Source organism: Macaca nemestrina, chromosome 20, assembly GCF_043159975.1.
Source record: "Macaca nemestrina isolate mMacNem1 chromosome 20, mMacNem.hap1, whole genome shotgun sequence".
NCBI classification, from domain to species: Eukaryota; Metazoa; Chordata; class Mammalia; order Primates; family Cercopithecidae; genus Macaca; species Macaca nemestrina.
This window is the reverse complement of record NC_092144.1, coordinates 19,828,240-19,853,423: the sequence shown is the minus strand read 5'-3', so window position 1 is coordinate 19,853,423 and position 25,184 is coordinate 19,828,240. Positions and strand designations below refer to the sequence as shown.

General features: G+C 41.4%; 2 protein-coding genes and 1 pseudogene across 2 annotated transcripts in view; 1 reads left to right on the top strand and 2 right to left on the bottom strand.

Moving 5' to 3' along the window:
• The window catches only part of LOC105489704 (zinc finger protein 430), a 114,479-nt gene extending 91,219 nt beyond the window's left edge, over positions 1-23,260 (bottom strand). Inside the window, 4 exon segments of the mRNA XM_071086657.1 lie at positions 8,769-8,864; positions 9,681-9,807; positions 21,586-21,678; positions 23,075-23,260. Coding sequence (XP_070942758.1) covers positions 8,769-8,864; positions 9,681-9,807; positions 21,586-21,678; positions 23,075-23,077 — 319 coding nt within the window. The 5' untranslated portion in view covers positions 23,078-23,260.
• On the top strand, positions 19,001-19,449 carry LOC139360247 (small ribosomal subunit protein eS25 pseudogene; annotated as a pseudogene).
• A 641-nt stretch (positions 23,261-23,901) lies between the features above and the next one.
• Positions 23,902-25,184, bottom strand: part of LOC105489724 (uncharacterized) — a 51,697-nt gene continuing 50,414 nt past the window's right edge. Inside the window, exon 5 of the mRNA XM_071086187.1 lies at positions 23,902-25,106. Within this exon, the coding sequence (XP_070942288.1) occupies positions 25,019-25,106 (88 nt within the window). The 3' untranslated portion in view covers positions 23,902-25,018. The remainder of the gene's footprint in view (positions 25,107-25,184) is intronic.

Below are 25,184 nucleotides of genomic sequence, written 5' to 3'. Positions count from 1 at the left end.
AAAAAGAATAAGATCATGTACTTTGCAAAGGCATGGATAGAGCTGAAAACCATTATCCTCAGCAAACTAATGCAGGAACACAAAACCAAAAACCACATGTTCTCACTCATAAGTGGGAACTGAACAATAAGAACACATGGGCCAGGCACAGTGGCTCATACCTGTAATCCCAGCACTTTGGGAGGCTAAGGTGGGCAGATCACGAGGTCAGGAGATCAAGACCATCCTGGCCAACATGGTGAAACCCCATCTCTACTAAAAATACAAAAATTAGCTGAGCATTATTAGGTGCGTGCCTGTAATCCCAGCTACTTGGGAGGCTGAGGCAGGAGAATCGCTTGAACCAGGGGGTCAGAGGTTGCACTGAGCTGAGATCATGCCATAGCACTCCAGCCTGGCGACAGAGGGAGACTCTGTCTCAAAAACAAAAAAACAAACATGGACACACAGAGGGGAACAACATACACTGGAACCTGTCAGAGTGGGGGAAACAGCATCAAGAAAAATAGCCAATGCATGCAGGGTTTAATACCTAAGTGATGGATTGATAGGTGCAGTAAACCACTATGGGACATGTTTACCTATGTAACAAACTTGTAAATCCTATATATGTATCCCAGAATACACAAAAAATATTTTTTAAAAAACAATAACAATGAAACTGGTAATAGTAACTTTATTTCTTTAAGCAATCATTTTAAATATAAATTTTTTTTTTTTTTTTTTGAGACAGAGTCTCGCTTAGTCGCCCAGGCTGGAGTGCAGTGGCGCGATCTCGGCTCACTGCAATCTCCGCCTCCCGGGTTCACACCATTCTCCTGCCTCAGCCTCCCGAGTAGCTGGGACTACAGGCGCCCGCCGCCTCGCCCGGCTAATTTTTTGCATTTTTAGTAGAGACGGGGTTTCACAGTGTTAGCCAGGATGGTCTCGATCTCCTGACCTTGTGATCCGCCTGCCTCAGCCTCCCCAAGTCCTGGGATTACAGGCGTGAGCCACCGCGCCTGGCCTTAAATATAAATTAATTAAACTACTTAATAAAAAAATGTAATCCCAGGACTTTGGGAGGCCCAGGGGGGCTGATCACTTTAACTCAGGAGTCTGAGACCAGACTGTACAACATGGCAAAACTCTGTCCCTACTAAAACAAAAACAATAAAACAAGCTGGGCATGACGGCACATATTTGCAGCCCAGCTACTTGAGAAGCTGAGATGAGATCATCTGAGTTTGGGAGGTTGAGGCTGCATTGAGCTGTAATCATGCCACTGCAAACTAGCTTGGTTGACAGAGTGAGACTCTATCTCAAAAATAAATAAATTTATAAAAAGAAAAAGAAATAAGATGCCTGAGTAGTTTAAGTAAAAAAGCATACAATATGCTGTCTATAACAGACTCATTTTAGCATTGAGTCAAATAGGCCGAAAGTAACAGAATGAAAAGAATCTATATTCCATGCAAAGAGTAATCATAATTGGGTGAGGTGATAGTAATTATATTGAATATAATATGCTTTAAGTCAAGTACTAACATGAGACAAACACTGATATTATATAATAGCCAAATGGGTCAAGAATCTATAACTATCATATCTATCTATTTATGTTTACGTGTGTGTGTGTGTGTGTATATATATATATATAACATCAGGACTCCAAAATATATAAAGCATATTTTGGCAAAGGTAAAGCAAGAAATACATAGCAACATAATAATTGTAGACATCAAGATCCCATTTGCAATAATAAATAAAAATTTAGATAAAAGATCAATTAAAAAAACAGCATTATAGACTGTATTAACTATTTTGCATATAGACAAATACCTGAGAGTGGATAAATTATAAAGTAAAAAGGTTTATTTGGCTTACAATTTGGCAGACTGTATAAATAGTGTGTGCCAGTCAGTATCTGCTTCTGGTGAGGGTCTCAGGAAACTTACAATCTTAGTGGAAGACAGAGTAGCTGGACATATCACATGGTAAGAGACAGAGCAAGTGTGAGGTGGAGACAGGTTATTTTAATGAACCAGCTCTCATTTGAATTAATGTAGTAAAAACTTTCTGATTACTAAAAGGATGGTGCCATGGCATTTATGAGAATTTGTCCCTATGACCAAAACACCTCCTACCAGGTTCCACATCCAATATTGAGTATTAAGTTGCAGCATGAGCCTTGCAGAACATGGACATCCAAGCCATACCACAGACCAACCAGGCTTAACAGCATGTACAAAATTGTCCAGTTAAAAGCAAGAGAATATACAATATTTTTATCTGGACATGATATATTCTGTTAGGACACATAAAAAGTCTTATTAAAGAATACCACCTGGGAGTAGTGGCTGATACATCTAATCCCAACAATTTGGAAGATGAAGGTGGGAGGATCACTTGGGACCAGAAGTTTGATACTAGACTGGATAACATAATGAGACTGGGTCACTACAAATAGTCAAAAAATTAGCGAGGCATGGTAGTGCATGTCTGTAGTCTCAGCTACTCAGGAAGAAGAAAAGATCACTTAAGTGCAAATATGTGCTGAGGTTGCAGTGAGCCAAAATTATGCCACTATACTCCAGCCTGGGTGACGGAGTATGATCCTGTTTCAAAACAACAATAAATATAAGACGACCAGAATCATACACTGTGTGTTTTCTGACCAAAACTGAATGAAACTAAAAATTAAAAGCAAAAGTAGGCCGGGTGTGGTGGCTCACACCTGTAATGCCAGCACTTTGGAAGGCAGAGGTGGGCAGATCACCTGATGTCAGGAGTTCAAGACCAACCTGGCTAACATAGTGAAACCCTGTCTCTACAAAAATACAAAAATTAGCCAGGCATAATGGTGGGTGCCTGTAATCCCAGCTACTCAGGAGGCTGAGGCGGGAGAATTGTTTGAACCCAGGAGGCAGAGGTTGCAGGGAGCCAAGACCATGCCATTGCACTCCAGCCTGGATGACAGAGTGAGACTCCATCTCAAATCAATCAATCAGTCAATCAATCAAACACACTCTTCAGCTCAAGGTTCAAAAAAGTTTAATTTAGTTAAGTTGTCAATACAACCTACAGTGGTGAACAAATTCAATATTATCTCTATAAAAATCACAGTAACACACTTTTATCACACAAATATTGTTTAAAATTTTTAAATTTGATTATGAACTATAGCCAAACACCCATGAAAAAGAATAAACAGGCATTAAACTTCCTGATTTTTAAACATATTAGGCAAGGTGCAGTGGCTCACACCTGTAATCCCAGCACTTTGTGAGGCCAAGGTGGATGGATCACCTAAACTCAGGAGATCGAGACCAGCCTGGTCAACACTGTGAAACGCTGTCTCTACTAAAATACAAAAATTAGCCACGCATGGTGGCGAATGCCTGTAATCTCAGCTACTCGGGGGGCTGAGGCAGAAGAAGCGCTGAAATCCAGGAGGAGGAGGCTGCAGTGAGCTGACTGAGCCACTGCACTCCAGCCTGGGTGACAGAGCCAGATTCCATCTCAAAAATAATAACAATAAAAAATTAAAAGCTACAGTAACAAAAACAGTGTAATATTGACACAAAGGCAGATAAACAGATGAAAGAACAGAATACAGAGCCCAGAAATGAAACCTTTTGTAAATAATCAAATGATCTACAAAGCTGCCAAGAGTAAACAATAAAGATAACCTTTTCAAAAAATAATGTTAAAAACTAAATATCAATACTGATAAAATAAAGTTGGATCGTTTCTTTGAACCATATACAAAAACATTTTAAGTAAAATACTTAGACATACAAAAACTAATAAGTCTCTTAGAAAAAAATAGAAAGAAAACAGGACATTGGTCTTGGCACCATTTTCTTAGATAAGACACTAAATGCATGAGCAACAACAAAAAAAATTATACTATACTTCAAAATTTCTGCACATTAAAACAAAACATTTAACTGAGTGAAAATGCCTCCTAGAAAATGGATAAGAATATTTCCATATTACATGTGATAGTTAATATTCAAATATATATAAAACTCTTGGCCGGGCGCGGTGGCTCAAGCCTGTAATCCCAGCACTTTGGGAGGCCGAGACGGGCGGATCACGAGGTCGGGAGATCGAGACCATCCTGGCTAACACGGTGAAACCCCGTCTCTACTAAAAAAATACAAAAAACTAGCCGGGCAAGGTGGCGGGCGCCTGTAGTCCCAGCTACTCGGGAGGCTGAGGCAGGAGAATGGCGGGAACCCGGGAGGCGGAGCTTGCAGTGAGCTGAGATCCGGCCACTGCACTCCAGCCTGGGAGACAGAGCGAGACTCCGTCTCAAAAAAAAAAAAAAAAAAAAAAAAAAAAAAAACTCTTAAAACTGAGTAAGTTAAATAACTTGATTTGAAAATTAACAACTGGGCCGGGCGCGGTGGCTCAAGCCTGTAATCCCAGCACTTTGGGAGGCCAAGACGGGCGGATCACGAGGTCAGGAGATCGAGACCATCCTGGCTAACACGGTGAAACCCCGTCTCTACTAAAAAATACAAAAAACTAGCCGGGCGCGGTGGCGGGCGCCTGTAGTCCCAACTACTCGGGAGGCTGAGGCAGGAGAATGGTGTGAACTCGGGAGGCGGAGCTTGCAGTGAGCTGAGATCCGGCCACTGCACTCCAGCCTGGGCAGCAGAGCGAGACTCCGTCTCAAACAAAAAAAAAAAAAAAAAAAAAAAAAGAAAAGAAAATTAACAACTGAACTAAATTTTTATCATAAAAGATACACAAATGAAAAAAGCATTTGAAATGACATGCAAAATTAGTAATTTGTAGAGAAACACATAAAAAAACAATGAAAAATGAAATCATGTCATACCCACTACAATGACCACTATAAATTATTTAAAAACACCAAATCTGTTGATGATGCAATGAAAATAAAACTTATGTTGATTGTTGGTAGAAAACAAAGATGCAGTCATTATTGTTGAATGTTATAAATGTTTCTCAAATAATTAAAAATGGAATTATCATCAAATACAGGAATCCTGTTTAGCAATTTAAAATATGTAACACATGGAAGACATATTTGAACATCTATGTTTATTGTACTAGTATTCACAGAAGCTAAAAGGCTGAAGCAACCCAGTTGTCTCTTGATTTATAAACACATAAAAAATGTAACATGTGTACAGTGAAATATTATTCAGTCTTAAAAAAGAAAATCTTGCCAAGCGGTATGACTCACACCTGTAATCCTAGCACTTTGGGAGGCCGAGGTTGGCAGATCACCTGAGGGTCAGGAGTTCGAGACCAGCCTGGCCAACATGGTGAAACTCTGTCTCTACTAAAAATACAAAAAATTAGCCGGGCATGGTGGCACACGCCTGTAGTCCCAGTTACTCGGGAGGCTGAGGCAGGAGAATTGCTTGAACCCGGGAGGCAGAGGTTGCAGTGAGCCGAGACTACGTCATTGCACTCCAGCCTGGGCGACAGGAGACTCCGTCTCAAAAATAAAAAAGAGAAAAGGAAAAAAAAGAAAATCTTGTCACATTTTAAGATAAACTTTGAGAATATTATGTCACCTGAAATAAGCCAGTAACGAAAAGATGGCTACAGTGTGATTCCACTTATATGAGATATCTTAATTAGTCTTACTCATAAAAACAGAAAGAGGAAGGGTGTTTGTCAAGGGCTGGAAAGAGGGTAAAATGGGTTGTTGTTATTTAATGGTATTGAGTTTCAGTTTCACAAAATGTAAATATCTAAAAGTCTTTTGCATAACAATGTGAATATCATTAACATGACTGCCTGAAATGTAGAGTTGTGTTTTTTTTTCTTTTTTGGAGACAGAGTCTCATTCTGTCAAAAAGCTGGAGTGTGGTGGTACAATTATGGCTCACTTGAGCCTCAAACTCTGAGGCTCAAGTAACCCTTCCACCTCAATCTTGCAAGTAGCCTGAACCACAGATGCACAACACCATGCCTGGCTATTTTTTAAAAACATCTTGAAAAACATATGTCCATATTTTCCCAGACTGATCTCAAACTTTTGAGCTCAAATAATTCTGGATTACAGATGTGAGCCACCACCATGTCTGGCCCTAAAATGTACACTTAAATAGATTTAAGATGGTAAATATTATGTGTTTTTACAACAATTAATTTTTCTAAAGGAAAAACTGAAAAAAATACAGTTTTATAAATCTTTTCAAAAATTACCTTCAAATTATAAAAGTACACAAAGGTGAGAGAAACACCATCATTAAACACATGGTGAAAATAAGAGATGGCGAAAATATGTCCATGACTACTCACTTAGGTGAGATAAAACCACTGAAAATTAGTTAAGAAAGAACATATACAAGATAAGCCATAACCAATATTGGGGTCATATTTATAGATAAACAGACACACATATATATCTAATTGTGACAGACATATGGCTGATTTATCTCTTAATTACAAGAGATAAACCGAATTGCAAGCTGTCCAAAATTATAATACAAAAGTGAAACAAAAAAACACAATAACTCGATGTTAAGAAACCTACATTAACAAAACACTGAAACTGCACAATAATAAGTGACATATTTACTCATAGAATCTGCTGTGCAACACTGATATACCATTACAAAAGAATTTGTCTGCATAACTACAGTAATCCTCTCTGGTACTCAATAAAAGCCATACTCATTCACATCCCGATATAAGGGCCATTATATATGAGCCTGACTGCAGAAACCTGCCCTACTGTCTGCTCTACAGATCAAAGTCCTGAAGGATATTCAGTCTGTCCAAAAATAAAATGGGGATTACAGCTACCCAAGCCCCTGTAACAAGCCAACTAAAGGTAGACCCTAGTGCAGTCCCAGCAGCCTTGTGACCAAGCTACACCCCCTCTCCACTACAAACCCAGACAGCATTCTATGACCCTGGAGACATAACAGAAAAAGATCTTTACCTACTGAAACCAGTTTATAGAAGCTTGAGGAGTTGCTTGCTCCTTCAAATTCACAGACACTAATGCAAAACAATATTGTGCCCATTGTCAATGCTTCTATTTTAACGTAGCACTGGAAGTATTTGGCAGAATAATGAGTCAAAAACATTTTTAAAAAGCCATTGAAATTGAAGACAAGTAAGTAAAAAGTTGCTGTTTATGGATCATATGATTTTATATATAAAAAACCATGAACACTACATTGAAATTTGTCTGAATTAATAAATACACTCAGTAAATTAGCAAAACATAAAATTAACATGCCAGTATTGTTATTGTTCCATACACTTAAAACAAACTATCTAACAGAGAAAGAAAACAATTTAAAATAGCATTAAGATAATAAATTTCTGAGAACAAATTTAACCAAGGAAGTAAAAAATCTTTACAAGGAAAGACATGTTATTAATACAAGAAATTAGAGAAGACACAAATTTAAAAATATTGCATGTCTACAGATTGAAAAAATAAATATTGCTAAAGTGTCCTATTATCTTTTTTTTTTTTTTTTTTTTTGAGACGGAGTCTCGCTCTGTCGGCCAGGCTGGAGTGCAGTGGCTGGATCTCAGCTCACTGCAAGCTCCGCCTTCCAGGTTCACGCCATTCTCCTGTCTCAGCCTCCCGAGTAGCTGGGACTACAGGCGCCTGCCACCTCGCCCGCCTAGTTTTTTGTATTTTTTTTAGTAGAGAAGGGGTCTCACTGTGTTAGCCAGGATGGTCTCGATCTCCTGACCTCGTGATCCACCCGTTTCAGCCTCCCAAAGTGCCGGGATTACAGGCTTGAGCCACCGCGCCCGGCCTAAAGTGTCCTATTATCTAAGTAATCTATAGATTCAATAAATTCCCTATCAAAATTTCAGTGGCATTTTTCTTCGCAGTGATGGAAAATACAATTCTAAAATTTGTAAGAAACTACAATAAACTTCAAATAGCCAAAGCAATCGTGAGGAAAAAGAACAAAGTAGAAAGACATCACACTTTATAATTTCAAACTATATATCAAGAATATAGTAATAAGAACAGAATAGAATGTGCAGAAAAGTTAACAACAACAACAAACAATGGAACAGAAACCACTACCTCTTACACATTTCAAACATGATACAAAAAGAGAACTAAGAAAATAGTTTGGCCAGGTGCAGTGGCTCACACCTGTAATCCTAGTACTTTGGGAGGCCAAGGCAGGCAGATTGCTTGAGGTCACGAGTTTGAGACCAGCCTGCCCAACATGGTGAAACCCTGTGTCTACTAAAAATACAAAAAATTAGCTGGGCATGGCGGCGGGTGCCTGTAATTCCACCTACTCGGGAGGCTGAGGCAGGAGAATTGCTTGAACCCAGGAGGCGGAGGTTGCAGTGAGCCTAGATCGCACCATTGCACTTCAGCCTGGGCAAAAAGCGCGAAACTCAGTCTCAAAAAAAAAAAAGAAAAAAAGAAAAGAAAAGAAAATAGTTTAACGTAGAGTTTCTCAAAATCATGTAGATATTTGTGTGTCCCCAAAAACAATGGAAAAGCAGTCAGATTGTGAATCTCGTATGCCATGAAGAGGACTTTGGTTCTGACGGCAAACTTGAAGGGAGCTCACCAAAGGGAAAGAATCCTTAAAGAATTTAAAAGCATAAGACAGAAGATGCCCCTATGCAAGAGAAAAATTAAAAAAAAAAAAACAAAAAACCAAAAAACACTCAGGCTTCCCAGAAAATATTTGCTTTGGAACACAGCTTCTCAAATAACATTTTAAGCATTGGCTTTCTTTTTTTTTTTTTTTGGACCTCTCATTCATGTCATCTGTTGTGTCACTCTCACCTACCTGGGGGTTCATCTGCCATCACATGTCTCTTCATATTCCAGGGCTCTTTTCCTTGCTCTAGACAGGTGATCAGGTCTGGGTTAGAAACAGCAATACCTGCTTTATTAAAAATAAATAACATGAATCTTTCTCATATTCTTCAGTTACCGACCTAGTACCGTGCTTAGTAAAGAGGATGTATTAGAATATTCTAGAAAATTAATCCTAAAATACTAATTTATAACAGAAATTTCTAAGTATTTAGAAAACATTTTACATTTGTAGGTTCTTAATTTCACTACCTGGTATTCATTAATCAAAAATTGGTGGTGGCAAATAGATTTTAAGATATGGGCAACAATATTTTATGCCACTAAATTTCTGGAATTGCCACTAATCTAAAGTGAAGGATACAGATCAGCCCAGGAATGTGGAAAGTTTAAGTCAAGATAAAACATCCTGAAAAAATTCTTTTCTACATGGATAAATCCTCAAGATATTTTTTTTTTTTTTTTTTTTTGAGACGGAGTCTCGCTCTGTCACCCAGGCTGGAGTGCGGTGGCCGGATCTCAGCTCACTGCAAGCTCCGCCTCCCGGGTTCACGCCATTCTCCTGCCTCAGCCTCCCGAGTAGCTGGGACTACAGGCGCCCGCCACCTCGCCCGGCTAGTTTTTTGTATTTTTAGTAGAGACGGGGTTTCACCGTGTTAGCCAGGATGGTCTCGATCTCCTGACCTCGTGATCCACCCGTCTCGGCCTCCCAAAGTGCTGGGATTACAGGCGTGAGCCACCGCGCCCGGCCAAGATTTTCTTAAGAACAAGTATCAGAAACTCATTTATACAAAGCATAAATTACCAAAAATTATTCTACAAAAAAAAAGAGAAATGAAACTTTTAGGGTATATTAGTAATTGTGTACTAAAGTTATTCTCACCCAAGAAGACTAGGTTTCTGTAGTTCTCTAACATCACTTTCCTATACAAATCCTGCTGAGCAGTGTCCAGGCACTGCCACTCCTCCAGAGAAAATTCTATGGCCACATCCCTAAATGTCAACGGCCCCTGAAAAACACAAGCACACAAGACACATGTATATTTACCAAGTGGCCATGGGCAGAATTTATTATTTGAATTAAAGTGAAATGAGAGAATAAAGAGAATTGCTTCTCACTTACAGGAATAACTGAAATTATCTAATAATTTTTTTTTTTTTTTTTTTTTGAGACAGAGGCAACTTCTGCATGCTGGCTTCAAGCGATTCTCCTGCCTCAGCCTCCTGAGTAGCTGGGATTACAGGCATGCACCACCACATCTGGCTAATTTTGTATTTTTAGTAAAGACAGAGTTTCTCCATGTTGGTCAGGCTGGTCTCTAACTCCCAACCTCAGGTGATCCACCCACCCTGGCCTCCCAAAATGCTGGGATTACAGGCGTGAGCCACCATGCCTGGCCCCAATCATTTTTAACACATAAATATTATCTAACGTTTTCTCGAACTCTGAGAGAAGAGAATGGCATAAGCTCCATAACACCAGTATATATGAGATACTTCTGTGGATGAGAAGTATAAAATTAAGGGCATAAACAAAAATTTGTACACTTTGACTGCTATATTTACATCATAAAATTTGAGTTGTGTATATTTTTCAAACAAAAAAGACATGTTGAGTTAGAAGGTACCTCTCAACTTTAAAGGTGAACAATAAACTGGAGATCCTGTTGTGCAGATTTTTTTTCTTCAGAAGCTCTGGAGTAAAGTCTGAATTTCTAAATTTCTTTCTTCTTTTTTTTTCTTTGAGACGGAGTTTTGCTCTTGTTGCCCAGACTGGAGTGCAATGACACCATCTTAGCTCACTGCAACCTCTACCTCCTGGATTCAAGTGATTCTCCTGCCTCAGCCTCCCAAGTGGCTGGGATTACAGGCATGCACCACCATGCCCAGCTAATTTTGTATTTTTAGTAGAGACGGGGTTTCTCCATGTTGGTCAGTCTGGTCTCGAACTCCCGACTTCTGGTGATCCACCCACCTCAGCCTCCCAAAGTGCTGGGATTACAAGTGTGAGCCACCACACCCAACCAACAAATTTTTATGATATGCTGATGCACACAGAAGAACATGGCATCACTGCTAAGATATTGCCCCTCAAACAGTAAATTATAGTCTGAATGTAACTATAAAGATACATAGTTTTATACAAAGTTAAAGATACAGGTATCTCCCATGTTCTGTTACTTTTAATAGTGATTTTAGTCTTTCTTTAGCACCGTAGAGAGCAGATATCTCCTAATAATTTTTTTCAGAACTTTCTGGGTAATAAATGGCATTCTGTTTAAATAAGGATTTCTTAATCCTGTTCTGCATAGAGTTAATAGAGAAAACAGATGAAAACTCAACATTACATGTTCTCCATCTTTACTAGGGACCCCAGCTTTCCCCCAGTAGGAATCTTGAGTATTTACACCTCCCCATGTTGTTTTTTTTTTTTGAGAGGGAGTCTCGCTCTGTCGCCCAGGCTGGAGTGCAGTGGCCGGATCTCAGCTCACTGCAAGCTCCGCCTCCCGGGTTCACGCCATTCTCCTGCCTCAGCCTCCCGAGTAGCTGGGACTACAGGCGCCCGCCACCTCGCCCGGCTAGTATTTTTGTATTTTTTTAGTAGAGACGGGGTTTCACCGTGTTAGCCAGGATGGTCTCGATCTCCTGACCTCGTGATCCGCCCGTCTCGGCCTCCCAAAGTGCTGGGATTACAGGCTTGAGCCACCGCGCCTGGCCTACATCTCCCCATGTTTAACAGCCACAAAGGGAACATTTTTAATAGTGCCGATTATAAATTCATGGTAGGAATTCTGCATGGCATATAAGAAGCCATGATGTAGAGAATGTAGAGAAAGCTCTGGTATATAGAAAGGAAATGTTTTGCAGAAAGCCTTGAATATTATAAGAATTTTAAAATGTAGTTAAAACAAACTCCTTAGGGAGGAAAAACACAAGTAGGGAAGTAAAGGTTTGCAAGTACTAAACGCATGGCATTCCATGAAGCAGAGTGCACACAGCTCTTCATCTGAGACATGTTTAGCTGAAAAAAAGCCATTTTTTCTCTCCTTCTCTGAAAATCCTTTTTAGATAACATTCTCTGGACAAGTTACACCTGCATCTTGAGAATATTCATTTAAAAATGCCAGCACCACCTCTTTGTCTGCTGCCATCACACGCACAAACAGAAGGAAAATCCTGCAGAAAAAGTCCACCCATTTCTCTGTCCTTTATAATAGAAGAGATTCAGGAACAATGAGGTGCTCTATGAATATAAAAGTATGTTTCTCTTTTCCTGTCCTCCGGTGCCCTCCCCTGCCACAGCCACCAGCAATTTCTGCTACAGTAATGGAAATATGAGCCACACTCCCTTGTTCCTACCAAACCCAAACAGAACAAGCTCTGTGACCACCCTTTAGTGCAAAGGTGGCACTTAGCTCTCATGAATGTATATTGAAGTCCTCATACTTGATTCTGGCCTCACCTTAGAGTCACATGAGGCACTTCATTAAAACAACATGGATGCTTCCACCCACAACAATAAACAAAATCCGTGGAAAGCGCGTAAGTACAGAGATTTCTGCCATGTAATCCTAATTAGAAGACTGGGCAGAGGCCAGGTGCAGTGACTCACACCAGTAATCCCGGCACTTTGGGAGGCCGAGGCACACGGATCACCTGAGGTCAGGAGTTCAAGATCAGCCTGGCCCACATGATGTAACCTCATCTCTACTAAAAACAAAAAATTAGCCAGGAATGATGGCGGGTGCCTGTAATCCCAGCTACTCAGGAGGCTGAGGCATGAGAATGACTTGAACCCGGGAGGCGGAGGTTGCAGTGAGCCGAGATTATGCCATTGCACTCCAGACTGGGTGAGAGTGAGATCCTGTCTCAAAAACAAAAACAAAACAAACAAACAAACAAAAAGACGAGGCTGATAACCACTTAGCTAAGCATTGCCTCTCAAACTTTAAAGAGCTTAAAACTCGCTTGGTAATTTTGGCCCCACTCTATGTAATGTGAATATGCAAGTCTGAAAAGGGTCCATGAATGGGTGTTTCAAACGAGTTCCCTGTCAATGCTGATGTTGTTCCCACTGGGCTCATTATTAGCATTAGTTAGAGAAGCAGACATAGCACAGAGTCCCTTACACTCAGCACTCATCACAACACAAATACTTCTGGTACAAATAAAACCAATCTCCATCTTAAAGTTTTATATTCTTTGCTGGCTGTTTAAAGTTTACAGAACAAACAGAAGGCAGCAATGTCTGAATAAATCTGCCTTTGGAAAATAACATGTACACACATACTAATGCAATGTTTATTAAGCAGGTACTATGGGCTTAAGAGTATGTTACAGAGCACTGTGCTGGGCATAACACATTATGTGATTTAATCCTAATGACACCCTGAAAGTTGACACTAAGTGTTCAATAATTCCCAGGATTTAGATAAAGGGTTCGGCATTTTTATTTCTTCCTCTGTGTCTCTGTCATGGATTTTGTTTTAAATGTATAGAATAAAAGCTAAATATAGGCAGATGAGAAGAACATAGAAAAAGTTTAATGTAGTTTAAAGAAATTTTTATTGTGTATATATTTTCTTGTTTGTGGCTTGTGGAGCAACAGCTACACTGGCAGAAATAGAAAACAAGTCGCTAAATGGAATGCTTCTGTAAGCACTGGTTTTAATATAAAATTTAAAAAATAAGATCCTAAAATAAATAGTTTATTTCTCTCATTTACCTGTTTTTGGGTTTCAGAAAATTGTGAGCACCAGCTCTAGAAAGGCAGCAAGATTCACCAGACACAACTCCAATCTTTTTTTTTTTTTTTTTTTTTGACAGAGTCTCGCTCTGTCGCCAGGCTGGAGTACAGTGGCACAATCTTGGCTCACTGCAACCTCCACCTCCCGGGTTCAAGTGATTCTTCTGCCTCAGCCTCCTGAGCAGCTGGTATTACAGGCATGTGCCACCACGCCCAGCTAAGTTTTGTATTTTTAGTAGAGACGAAGTTTCACCATGTTAGTCAGGCTGGTCTCGAACACCCGACCTCGTGATCTGCCTGCCTCGGCCTCCCAAAGTGCTGGGATTACAGGTGTGAGCCACCACACCCGGCCAAAACTCTGATTTTTATAAATCAGTTTTGTGAGGCAAGGCTCCGGAGTGGGGCCAGACATAAATAAGGCCTCCACAAAGGATGAATCTGAACAGAATTTGGGCAGGGAAAGGACCCTATGTAGAATTCTGTTTTCTCTGCCACCAAGGTATTTCCAGTTCTGTTTTTCCTAAGCTTACCTACGAGAATCTTAAATCCTAGAGCTTATGTAACTTTAATCCATTTTTGCCACTGCCCTGTCAATTTTATAACATATACTAATAAGCAATTTAAACAAATTTCTTAAAGTTCTTTAGAATAATTATATTAGAAGATAAATACATATTCTTAGCAAAGTAAAAAAAACACAAATAATAACAAATCTTCACTCCATAAATATCCCTTCAGGTGATGATATCAGAAGTAACAATAAAAAAGAGTGGCCCAAATTTCTTTTGGACACATCTATTCATTGTATCAACCATATAATGCTTAATTCACACATGTATCCAGTTGTTAGTCTAGACAAAATGTTTCTGGATAGTAGGGACCATGACTGCTTCATCTGTTTTTTGAATGGCCATATAAAATGAAAACAATTACTTTATCTGTTTGAGTCACCAGACCTATTGCTTTCATCCAAGTACCCGGAAACTTGAGAAACTCTCATCTGGGGACCAACCAAAGTTATCTCTTGTATGAGGGGAGAAAAAAACACAGAATTGCCGGGTGTGGTGGCTTACGCCTGTGATCCCAGCACTTTGTGAGGCTGAGGCAGGGAGATCACAAGGTCAGGAGTTCAAGACCAGCCTGTGCAATATGATGAAACCCTGTCTCTACTAAAAATGCAAAAATTAGCCATGTGTGGTGGCAAGTGCCTGTATTCCCAGCTATTTGGGGGGCTGAGGCAGAAGAGTCTCTTGAACCCGGGAGGCAGATGCTGCAGTAAGCTGAGATCACACCACTGCACTCCAGCCTAGGCAACAGAGCAATACTCCATCTAAAAAAAAGAAAAAAAGAAAAAAACAAAACACACACACACACAGAGAATGACTCATTTTTCTTACACTAAGCCAGAAGCAGAATTAACCACTCTTGTCAGCCTGACACAATTCTGCCCTAGACATCCTCAAATGTCTCAAAGACGCCTAGGTGATTGTGAGAGGTTTCTTAGTGACCCTGGCTGATGGCCCAATGATAATCCAGGCTGGAGAGATTCAGGCTGATTCTAAATAGAAAATGGCCTGGTGGAGTTTCAGAACCTAATCACTTGTCCCAAATTGCTAGCTTTTGGGTAAGGGGAAGGACAAGAATACTGTACTCCAGTATCATATTTTATAGGTAGGTATAGTTGTGGTCATGGCTATGGATACATTATGACTTTGATATCTCACTCTTAAAATGCTGATTCTGTCATCAGATTCTATTTATATCTGGAGCCTCTCACAGGACTGTGATAAATCACTGAACAAGATCTGAAAAGTTTTAAGAACCACACTCTCAAAGGGGGCTTTAAGATGTCTATGTTGACAACTCACAATGGAGAAAATGCCTCCTGTTGGTTTTCTGTACATTCTCAATCTAAAGTCTGACCCTGTCCTGTAAATCCCAGGAAGAGGCCAGACCTTATGTGCAGATTCTAGGTAGGATCAACCACACTCTTGCATTCTTGGGTGTTACAGCAAGTGGAGTACAATCAAAGGAGAGATCCCCTCATAGAGGCTGCTCTAGCTCATTCTACGTAATATGACTACCTAAAAGGAAAAAGTGGAGGCAACATGAATATAAGAGAGTTTATTTGGGCCAAGCTTGAGAATAGTAACCTGGGAGCAAAGACACATTTTCCAAAGACTCAACAAATAAGAAACTGAATCCCTGAATAGACCAACAAGCTCCAAAATTGAATTAGTAATAAATAGCCTACTAACAAAAAAAAAAAAAAAAAGAAAAACCAAGAACCAGACAAATTCCTAGCTGAAGTCTACCAGTTGTATAAAAAAGAGCTAGTACCACTTCTACTAAAAATATTTCAAAATATTGAAAAGAAAGGACTCCTTTTCAACTCATTATATGTAAGAATAACATCATTCTGATATCAAAACCTGGCAGAGACCAAACAAAAGATAGAAAACTTCAGGCCAATATCCTTGATGAACATTGATGAAAATATCCTCAACAAAATACTGGCAAACTGAATTCAGAAGAACATCAAAAAGCTAATCCACTATAATCAAGTACGCTGCATCTCTGGGATGCAAGCTGGTTCAACATACAATCAATAAATGTTATTCATCACACAAAGACAACTAATAACAAATACCAAAAGATGATCTCAATAGATGCTAAAAACACTTTCAATATAATTTAACATTTTTCATGTTTAAAACCCTCAACAAACCAGACATTGAAGGTACATACTTCAAAATAATGAGATATCTATGACAAACTTACAGCCAACATACTGACTGGACACAAGCTGGAAGCATTCCTCCTTGAAAACTGGCACAAGATAAGGATGCCTTCTCTCAAAACTCCTATTCAACATAAAATTGGAAATCCTGGCCAGAGTCATCAGAGAAGAGATGAAAATAAAAGGCATTCGCCGGGCATGGTGGCTCACACCTGTAATCCCCGCACTTTGGGAGGCCGAGGTGGGCGGATCACAAGGTCAAGAGATCGAGACCATCCTGGCCAACATGGTGAAACCTCGTCTCTACTACAAATACAAAAATTAGCTAGGTGGCCGGGCGCGGTGGCTCAAGCCTGTAATCCCAGCACTCTGGGAGGCCGAGGCGGGCGGATCACGAGGTCAGGAGATCGAGACCATCCTGGCTAACACGGTGAAACCCCGTCTCTACTAAAAAAAATACAAAAAACTAGCCGGGCGAGGTGGCGGGCGCCTGTAGTCCCAGCTATTCGGGAGGCTGAGGCAGGAGAATGGCGTAAACCCGGGAGGCGGAGCTTGCAGTGAGCTGAGATCCGGCCACTGCACTCCAGCCCAGGCGACAGAGCGAGACTCCGTCTCAAAAAAAAAAAAAAAAAAAAAAAAAAAAAAAAAAAAAAAATTAGCTAGGCATGGTGGCGTGCGCTTGTAGTCCCAGATACTCAGGAGGTTGAGGCAGGAGAATCGCTTGAACCCAGGTGGGAGGCGGAGGTTGCAGTGAGCCGAGATCATGCCACTACACTCCAGGGTGGTGAGAGCAGGACTCTGTCTCAAAAAAAAAAAAAAAAAAAAAGAAAAGAAAAGGCATCCAAACAGGAAGAAAGGAAGTCTAACCATCCCTGTGTGCAGATGACATGATTCTATATCTTCAAAACCCTATAGTCTCAGCAGGAAAGCTCTTTAAACTGATAAACAACTTTAGCCAAGTTTCAGGATATTAAATACATGTACAAAAATCAGTAGAATCTCTGTACATCAAAACATCCAAGCCAAAAGCCAAATCAAAAACATTATCCCATTCACAACTGCCACAAAAAGAATAGAATATCTACGAATATAGCTAATCAGAATGGTGAAAGATCCCTATGACAAGAATTACAAAACATTGCTTAAAGAAGTCAGAGATTGACCAGGGTCGGTGGCTCACGCCTGTAACCCCAGCACTTTGGGAGGCGGGGGCAGGCAGATCACGAGGTCAGGAGTTTGAGACCAGCCTGACCAACATGGTGAAACTCCATCTCTACTAAAAATACAAAAATTGGCTGGGCGCAGGGGTGTGTGCCTGTAATCCCAGCTACTCAGAAGGCTGAGGCAGGAGAATCACTTGAACCCGGGAAGCAGAGGTAGCAGTGAACTGAGATCAAGCCATTGAGCTCCAGCTGGGGCAACCGAGTGAGACTCGGTCCCAAGAAAAAAAAAAAAGAAGTCAGAGATTACGGCCAGGCGTGGTGGCTCATGCCTGTAATCCCAGCACTTTGGGAGGCTGAGGCAGGTGGGTCACGGGGTCAAGAGATGGAGAACATCCTGGTCAACATGGCAAAACTCTGTCTCTACTAAAAATACAAAAATTAGATCCAGGAGTGCATCCAGAGAAAACCATGCCATGGATCTGGGGCCCACATCACTGTGTCATAAAAAGTGCGATGACCAGGTTTATGGATCACCCTATTCTCAATGACAGAATCTTCAGTCTATTAAGAAGATATGGCTGCAGAAAGACAAGATGAATTGTGGAAAGAATGCAAAGAGGGGGAAAGTAGGAGGTTTCCCAGTTCCAATGGCTGACTAATGGGAGGAGGAGATGGAGAAAGCAGAGTAAACTGATTGGACTAAAAAAAAAAAAAAAAGTACAAAAATTAGCCGGGCATGGTGGCAGGCGCCTATAATCCCAGCTACTGGGGAGGCTGAGGCAGGAGAAATACTTGAACCCGGTAGGTGGAGGTTGCAGTGAGCCGAGACAATGCCATTGCACTCCAGCCTGGGCAACAGAGTGAGACTCCATCTCAGATTTAAAAAAAAGAAAAAAAAGGAGAAATGTCAGAGGCATATCATTTCAAATGAATCAGGGCAAATCCATTTTGAACAGGGGCTGGGTAAAATGAGGCTGAGACCTACGGGGCTGTACTCCCAGATGGTGAGGCATTCTAAGTCACAGGATAAGAGTTCAGCACAAGATACAGGTTATAAAGACCTGGGTGATAAAATAGGTTGCAGTAAAGAAGGTGGATAAAACCCATCAGAACCAAGATGGGATGAGAGTGACCTCTGGTCGTCCTCACTGCTACACTCCCACCAATGCCATGACAGTTTACAAATGCCATGGAGACATCATGGAAACATCAGGAAATTACTTTACATTGTCTAATTGGGAAGGCAAAAATAATCCACCCCTTGTTTAGCATAGAATCAAGAAATAAACACAAAAACGGGCAACCAGCAGCCCTCAGGGCTGCTCTGCCTATGGAGTAAGCCATTCTTTTATTCCGTCTGTTTCCTAATAAACTTGCTTTTACTTTATAGACTCACCCTGAATTCTTTCTTGAGCAAAATCCAAAAACCCTCTCTTGGGGTTTGGATTGTGACCCCTTTCCGATAAGAACTCTGCACATTTTCTTTTTCTCATTAAAAAAAAAAATCAGCTTTTTGTCCGACATCTTAGCAAGCCTGCGGTGTCTGCTGCTGCTCCCCGAGCTTTGCAATGCCGCCCAAGGACGACAAGAAGAAGGACACCGGAAAGTTGGCCAAGAAAGACAAAGACCCAGTGAACAAATCTGGGGGCAAGGCCAAAAAGAAGAAGTGGTCCAAAGGCAAAGTTCGGGACAAGCTCAATAACTTAGTCTTGTTTGACAAAGCTACCTACGACAAACTCTGTAAGGAAGTTCCCAACTATAAACTTATAACCCCAGCTGTAGTCTCTGAGAGACTGAAGATTCGAGGCTCCATGGCCAGGGCAGCCCTTCAGGAGCTCCTTAGTAAAGGACTTATCAAACTGGTTTCAAAGCACAGAGCTCAAGTAATTTACACCAGAAATACCAAGGGCGGAGATGCTCCAGCTGCTGGTGAAGACGCATGAATAGGTCCAACCAATTGTACATTTGGAAAAATAAAACTTTATTAAATCAAAAAAAAAAAAAAAAATCAGCTGAATTTGTCTTCAGTGGTCTAAATAAAATTTTTCACAGGCTCCTGAATTTGGAGCTACCCTCAATCAGAGCCAATATACAACTCCATTTTATGTCCCTCCCAAGAACATGCTGACTTCAGGGTAAAACATTCTCTGATCTAAAATCTGATTATTTCACCCTTCATTTGCCAGTCCCTTCCAACTTCTAATTTTGTTTGCTCCTCCCCAGGAAAGAAAGCCCTTGTCTGCCTAAACTTTGCAATCCTTAAAGTTCTTACACTTGGTATTTCTTCCTGTTGCAATAGTCCTTTGGAATTCAAATTTTTAACATAAATCTAACTTTGTTATATATTACAAAGTCTAGAAACTGCCTTCAAACAGTAACAACTGTATCATCAGTAAGACCCTCCCAATCCCCTACCATCTTAACCTTAACTGCATCTGCCTGTGGGTCCCCACCTTTCCAGGACTCTGTAGCCTCTCTCAGCAGAAAAGCTTCTTCCTCAGGTAGAGTGAGCAGGCTGGGACATCTGCAGGGGAGGCTCCCCAGAAAAAAACTAACTGAGCCTGTAATAAACTCCTTTTGCAGGCTCAATATTAGCCTTAGCTCTGAGTCACTGGGCTCAAGCTTTAATTTCTATGTTAGACTTATTCACTTGGTTTTTGAAAATATGTGTTTGAAAAATCTAGCAAAATTAGTCAAACACAGTGTTCAGATAAGGGAAGGAAATTTTAAGGTGTCTGCAATTTATACCTCAATAAAAAAAGCAAAAGGATCTATTTCTTTCATATATGCATTATTTTATTAATTCCATTAAGAATCATTTAGTAAACAACTAGTCATATGGGAAAACTTCTAGGTGGTACCAAGTTTCATCTCATAAAATTTAGCATGAAACTCGGAAATCAAGATAAAAGGGTTTGAACAGAGATATTCACTGTCACAAATTTACCCTGCAAAAAGAGGAAATGATATTTTCATGCATCTACGTAACTCACCAATTATCTACCACATTTTCTTATAGAAATGTATTTATTTTCTACAAAAAAAAAAATGGAATAGAGATTTTCCCGACTCATTTCCTTGGTAGCACTCTAAAAGCTGAGCCTTAGAATTCTGTTTGAAATCACCCAGCCATAAAAAACACACCTGAGAAAATTTCTAAACTCATCTGGGGAGAAAAAAAAAGGGAATAGAGATTTTTTAATGAATGAAATATATTGTTAGATACCAATTTTTTTCTTAAACCCACCACTTTTATGCCTTTGGTAAATATTTTCCTACCTTTCAAGCCCTACTAATATAATACAATTTACAGCTAAGAAAACTGAGGTTAAAATAAGTGAACAAATCTTTTCAAGGTGACTAACCCAGGGAGTAGCAGTGCTGATTAAAAACAGATGTGTCGGCCGGGCGCGGTGGCTCAAGCCTGTAATCCCAGCACTTTGGGAGGCCGAGACGGGCGGATCACGAGGTCAGGAGATCGAGACCATCCTGGCTAATGCGGTGAAACCCCGTCTCTACTAAAAAATACAAAAAACTAGCCGGCGAGGTGGCGGGCGCCTGTAGTCCCAGCTACTCGGGAGGCTGAGGCAGGAGAATGGCGTAAACCCGGGAGGCGGAGCTTGCAGTGAGCTGAGATCCCGCCACTGCACTCCAGCCTGGGTGACAGAGCGAGACTCCGTCTCAAAAAAAAAAAAAAAACAAAAAAAACAAAAAACCAGATGTGTCTGACTCATGTTTCAAGTCAGGCCATTCAATCACTTGAGAGTCTTCCACCCACTCCTGCTCACTTATGTGTTCAAGAACCACCCATTCAGGAGACACCACACTATGCCCCAGTGACTGCCCCATGGGCATTTAAGTTTGCAAGTTCTTACACCATCTCACTGGGGTCAGTGTTTTTCTTTTTCCTTTTGTCTTTTGGGATACTATTTTTTCTGTCACAAATGTTCCACTTTTTTCCCACTATTTCACTTTCACTATATTTATTTCACTATTTTTCTGCCCCCTTAGAGAATCCAGGGGGCAAAATTATTTGTTTTCCCCTCAATACCAGAATCTGATTGGTTGACCAGCAATGTGTCTCCAAGAAATGAAAGCTGGGTTGGGTGAAGACAATTTTAACATCTCAAGGGGTTACCTTTTCATAAAAAGAGTACACCAGAAGATTCCTCTCAGCCCCAGGGCATCCATTTGCTTCCTTGAGAGGATACACTCCAGACTTCAGGTTCTCCTATGGGAGAAAATAACCCAGAAGCTGATATCCACTAGACACTCTAGCTGACATAACCACAGCAGATATCTTGGTTTATCTCCAGACAGTACTGAAACTCAGGACCAGGAAAAAACTGAAGGGTGGCTGAGGACACATCACCCCATACAGTTTCCAAAGGAAAACCTTGACCCCAAAACATCCTGAGACAATCCTGTAATCCTAGCTACTCGAGAGGCTGAGGCAGGAGAAGCTTGAACACGGGCAGCGGCAGAAGTTGTAGTGAGCCGAGATTGTGCCAGTACACTCCTCCAGCCTGGGCGACTAGAGCGAGACTCCATCTCAAAAAAAAAAAATATATATATATATATATATATATTTTATATATATATATATATAAAACTCAAGAGCATCGTTTTGAAAATTACTACATTGAAAGACATAAAAATCAGGCTTAACCAACTATATACTGCCAATTAAGCTCCGATTACATAACCAGAAAATTTTCACCTTTATTGTACAAACTGAGAAACTACACAACTGTACCTAACCAATTACTGAATTTGGCTTTCTTCATCATGCACCTTATAAAAGTCTTTCCTTCAAGCCCCACCATGAAAAACAAATTACAAACCATAGCTGGGTGCTATACAGTTTTTGAATCACTCTTTGATTAATTTCTTAAATATTCTTGCGGTGACTTCTGCGCAATTTTTCCCCCCCGACACGGAGTCTTGCTCCGTGTTACACAGGCTGCATTACACAGGCTGGAGTGCAGTGCGCCATCTCGGCTCACTGCAACCTCCACCTCCCAGGTTCAAGTGATTCTCCTGCCTCAGCCTCCCAAGCAGCTGGGACTACAGGCGTGTGCCACCATGCCCGGCAAATTTTTGTATTTTTAGTAAAGACGGGGTTTCACTATGCTGGCCAGGCTGGTCTTGAACTCCTGACTTCGTGATGCGACCGCCTCGGCCTCCCAAAGTGCTGGGATTACAGGCGTGAGCCACCCCGCCCGGCCTGTACATTTTTAATCGGAGAAAAGAGGAACTAGGAACCCAGGACCAAAGTTCTTTCCATTCATGAACTCGCACCCCAAGTCAGGATTCTCCAGTGAGGCTCCTCCCGTGGTCCCCGCACAGTCTGGGAAAGACGCTGCGCTGCGGAAGCAGAGCTGCCCAGAGAGGGCTCAAGGCCAGGGCACAGTCACTGCGCAAGGAAGAGACAGGACGTGCGGGGGCCCGGCTGTCAGCGCAGCCGCCATCTTATGGCTGATGGGTACTGACGCCGAGCTGGGCAAGAGAACTCGGGGCGCAGATTGTGGAGCTGACTGCGGAGAGGCCTGAGTCCCGCCACAGCCACGTTCCACCGGTTCCAACCAGCCCCTCCCCTCTCGGAATGTCGGACCCGGCACTCTCACCATTTCTAGGCTTCCAGGTGTTCCTGGCGTCTTAGTTGTAGCTCTCCCAATACTTGCAGGTCACAGGGCCACAGAGCCTGGACCTCTAGGAGGAGAGGACACAGAGCAGTGAAGGCGAGACCTGGAGCTCAGGCCACAGCAAGAGACAAAGGCCCCGCCAAACCCGGAAGCCGCCCTGTCGGCTTCACCTGCGTGCCTGATTGGACGGTTCCCAGCCCGGCGCCTCTGATTGGATAACATTTAAATACCCGCCCCCTCAGGTCCTGATTGACTGGAAGATGTGAAGAGATGCCGGGCTGAATGAAGAGTGACAGCCTAGGCTGCATCCTTCTCTGACAGGGCTTCCTCGCCGAGCTGAGCCAGGCCCACCGCAGAGGTTATTTGCATTTAACCTTGTGTATAAGGTCATATGCACTTATAAATAATATATGGGGCCGGGCGCGGTGGCTCACGCCGGTAATCCCAACACTTTGGAAGGCCTGGGGGGCAGATCACCTGAGGTCGGGAGTTGGAGACCAGCCTGACCAACATGGAGAAACCCAGTCCTTACAAAAAATACAAAATTAGGCGGGCGTGGTGGCCCATGCCTATTATTCCAGGTACTCGGGAGGCTGAGGCAGGAGAACCGCTTGAACCTGGGAGGCGGAGGTTGCGGTGAGCCGAGATTGTACCATTGCACTCCAGCCTGGGCAACAAGAGCAAAGCTCTGTGTAAAAAAAAAAAAACACACACACACACACACACGTATACACACACACACACATATATATATAGTGGCTATTCAAAAATGAAAAGAATGTAACAATAATTATTTTAAAATTTCAGATTTTATGACCTTCCTGGCTCCGGTCCTTTGAACAGGCAGCCTGAGATTTTAAAAAGGAGGTAATCTTCTGAAATAAAATGTGGGCCACATGTGAATCTTAAATTTTCTAGAAGACAAACTTGAAAAAGAAACAAGGAACAGGTTGAATCGATTGTAACAATTTAATTAACCCGATATGTCCATAATATTATCATTGTAATGTGTGAGGAATGTGTAATTATTAATAATGTATATAAATATTTGAAACTAACTCTGTATATTACCTTTCTAGCACATCACAGTTCAGACCAGCCACATTCCAGTCACTCAGGAGGCACACATGGCCAATAGCTGCCACATTGAAGTGCAGCTCTGATGTCAGGGGGGTGAATGAACTGAACATTCCTTTTCTGCCAGAAGTGAAGGCAGAGCCTCTCCCTACCAACATCTTTCTTCAGTTCTAAGGGTGGAATAGATAGTGGCCATCAAAAGAGCAGGTGGCAGCAGGAATAAAATAACTGCACGTAGACCACTGCTGGCCACCTGTTGTCCACTTTTCTTCCAGAGATCAGACAGTGAACAAAGGATGTTGGGGTCACAGGATAAAAAAACTCTGTGTCTTCAATTCTGTCCACACGCTTGACCTCCAATGCTTAGATATGGAGAAGATAGATTAAAAGCAAGCTTATTTTGCTATTTGGCCTTGGCCCTAATTGTCAGAGTATGGTTATCTGTTTTTACCTGTGGTGTGGAGGGTGTGTGGGTATAAGCACCAATCACATACATACATGTCTACCTGTATTTCTGCATTACTCAACATTCTCTTACAAGTCACCCAACTTTAAATCAGGGGAAAAAATCAGTACCTATAGGGTGCCCACTGTTAGAAGATAACTAGTAATCAACCTGTCATTGAATCCTGGCATCCTATCTGCAGTGAGTGCATGTATTAGTTAGCTATCGCAGCATAACAAATCATCCAAAACTTATTAGTTCATAATTGAGATGGTCAGCCATTTAGGCTGGGCTCAGTGGGGCCATTCTTCTGGTTTCAGCTGAGCTCCTTCAGACATGTGTCATCAGCTGCTCGTTGACTAGGCAGCTGTGCTTCTGGGGGTGATGTTCTGCTTGTGGGGTTGTCAACAGGGACACCTTGCTTCTCCTCCCCATGATATCTTATTTTCCAGCTGGCCAACATGGGATTTTTTCCAAGGCGATGTCAACATTCTAAAAGAAAAACAGAAGCATTCAAGACCATTTGAGCCTAGGCCCCAAACTAGCCCATTGCCATGTTCACAGGTTTCT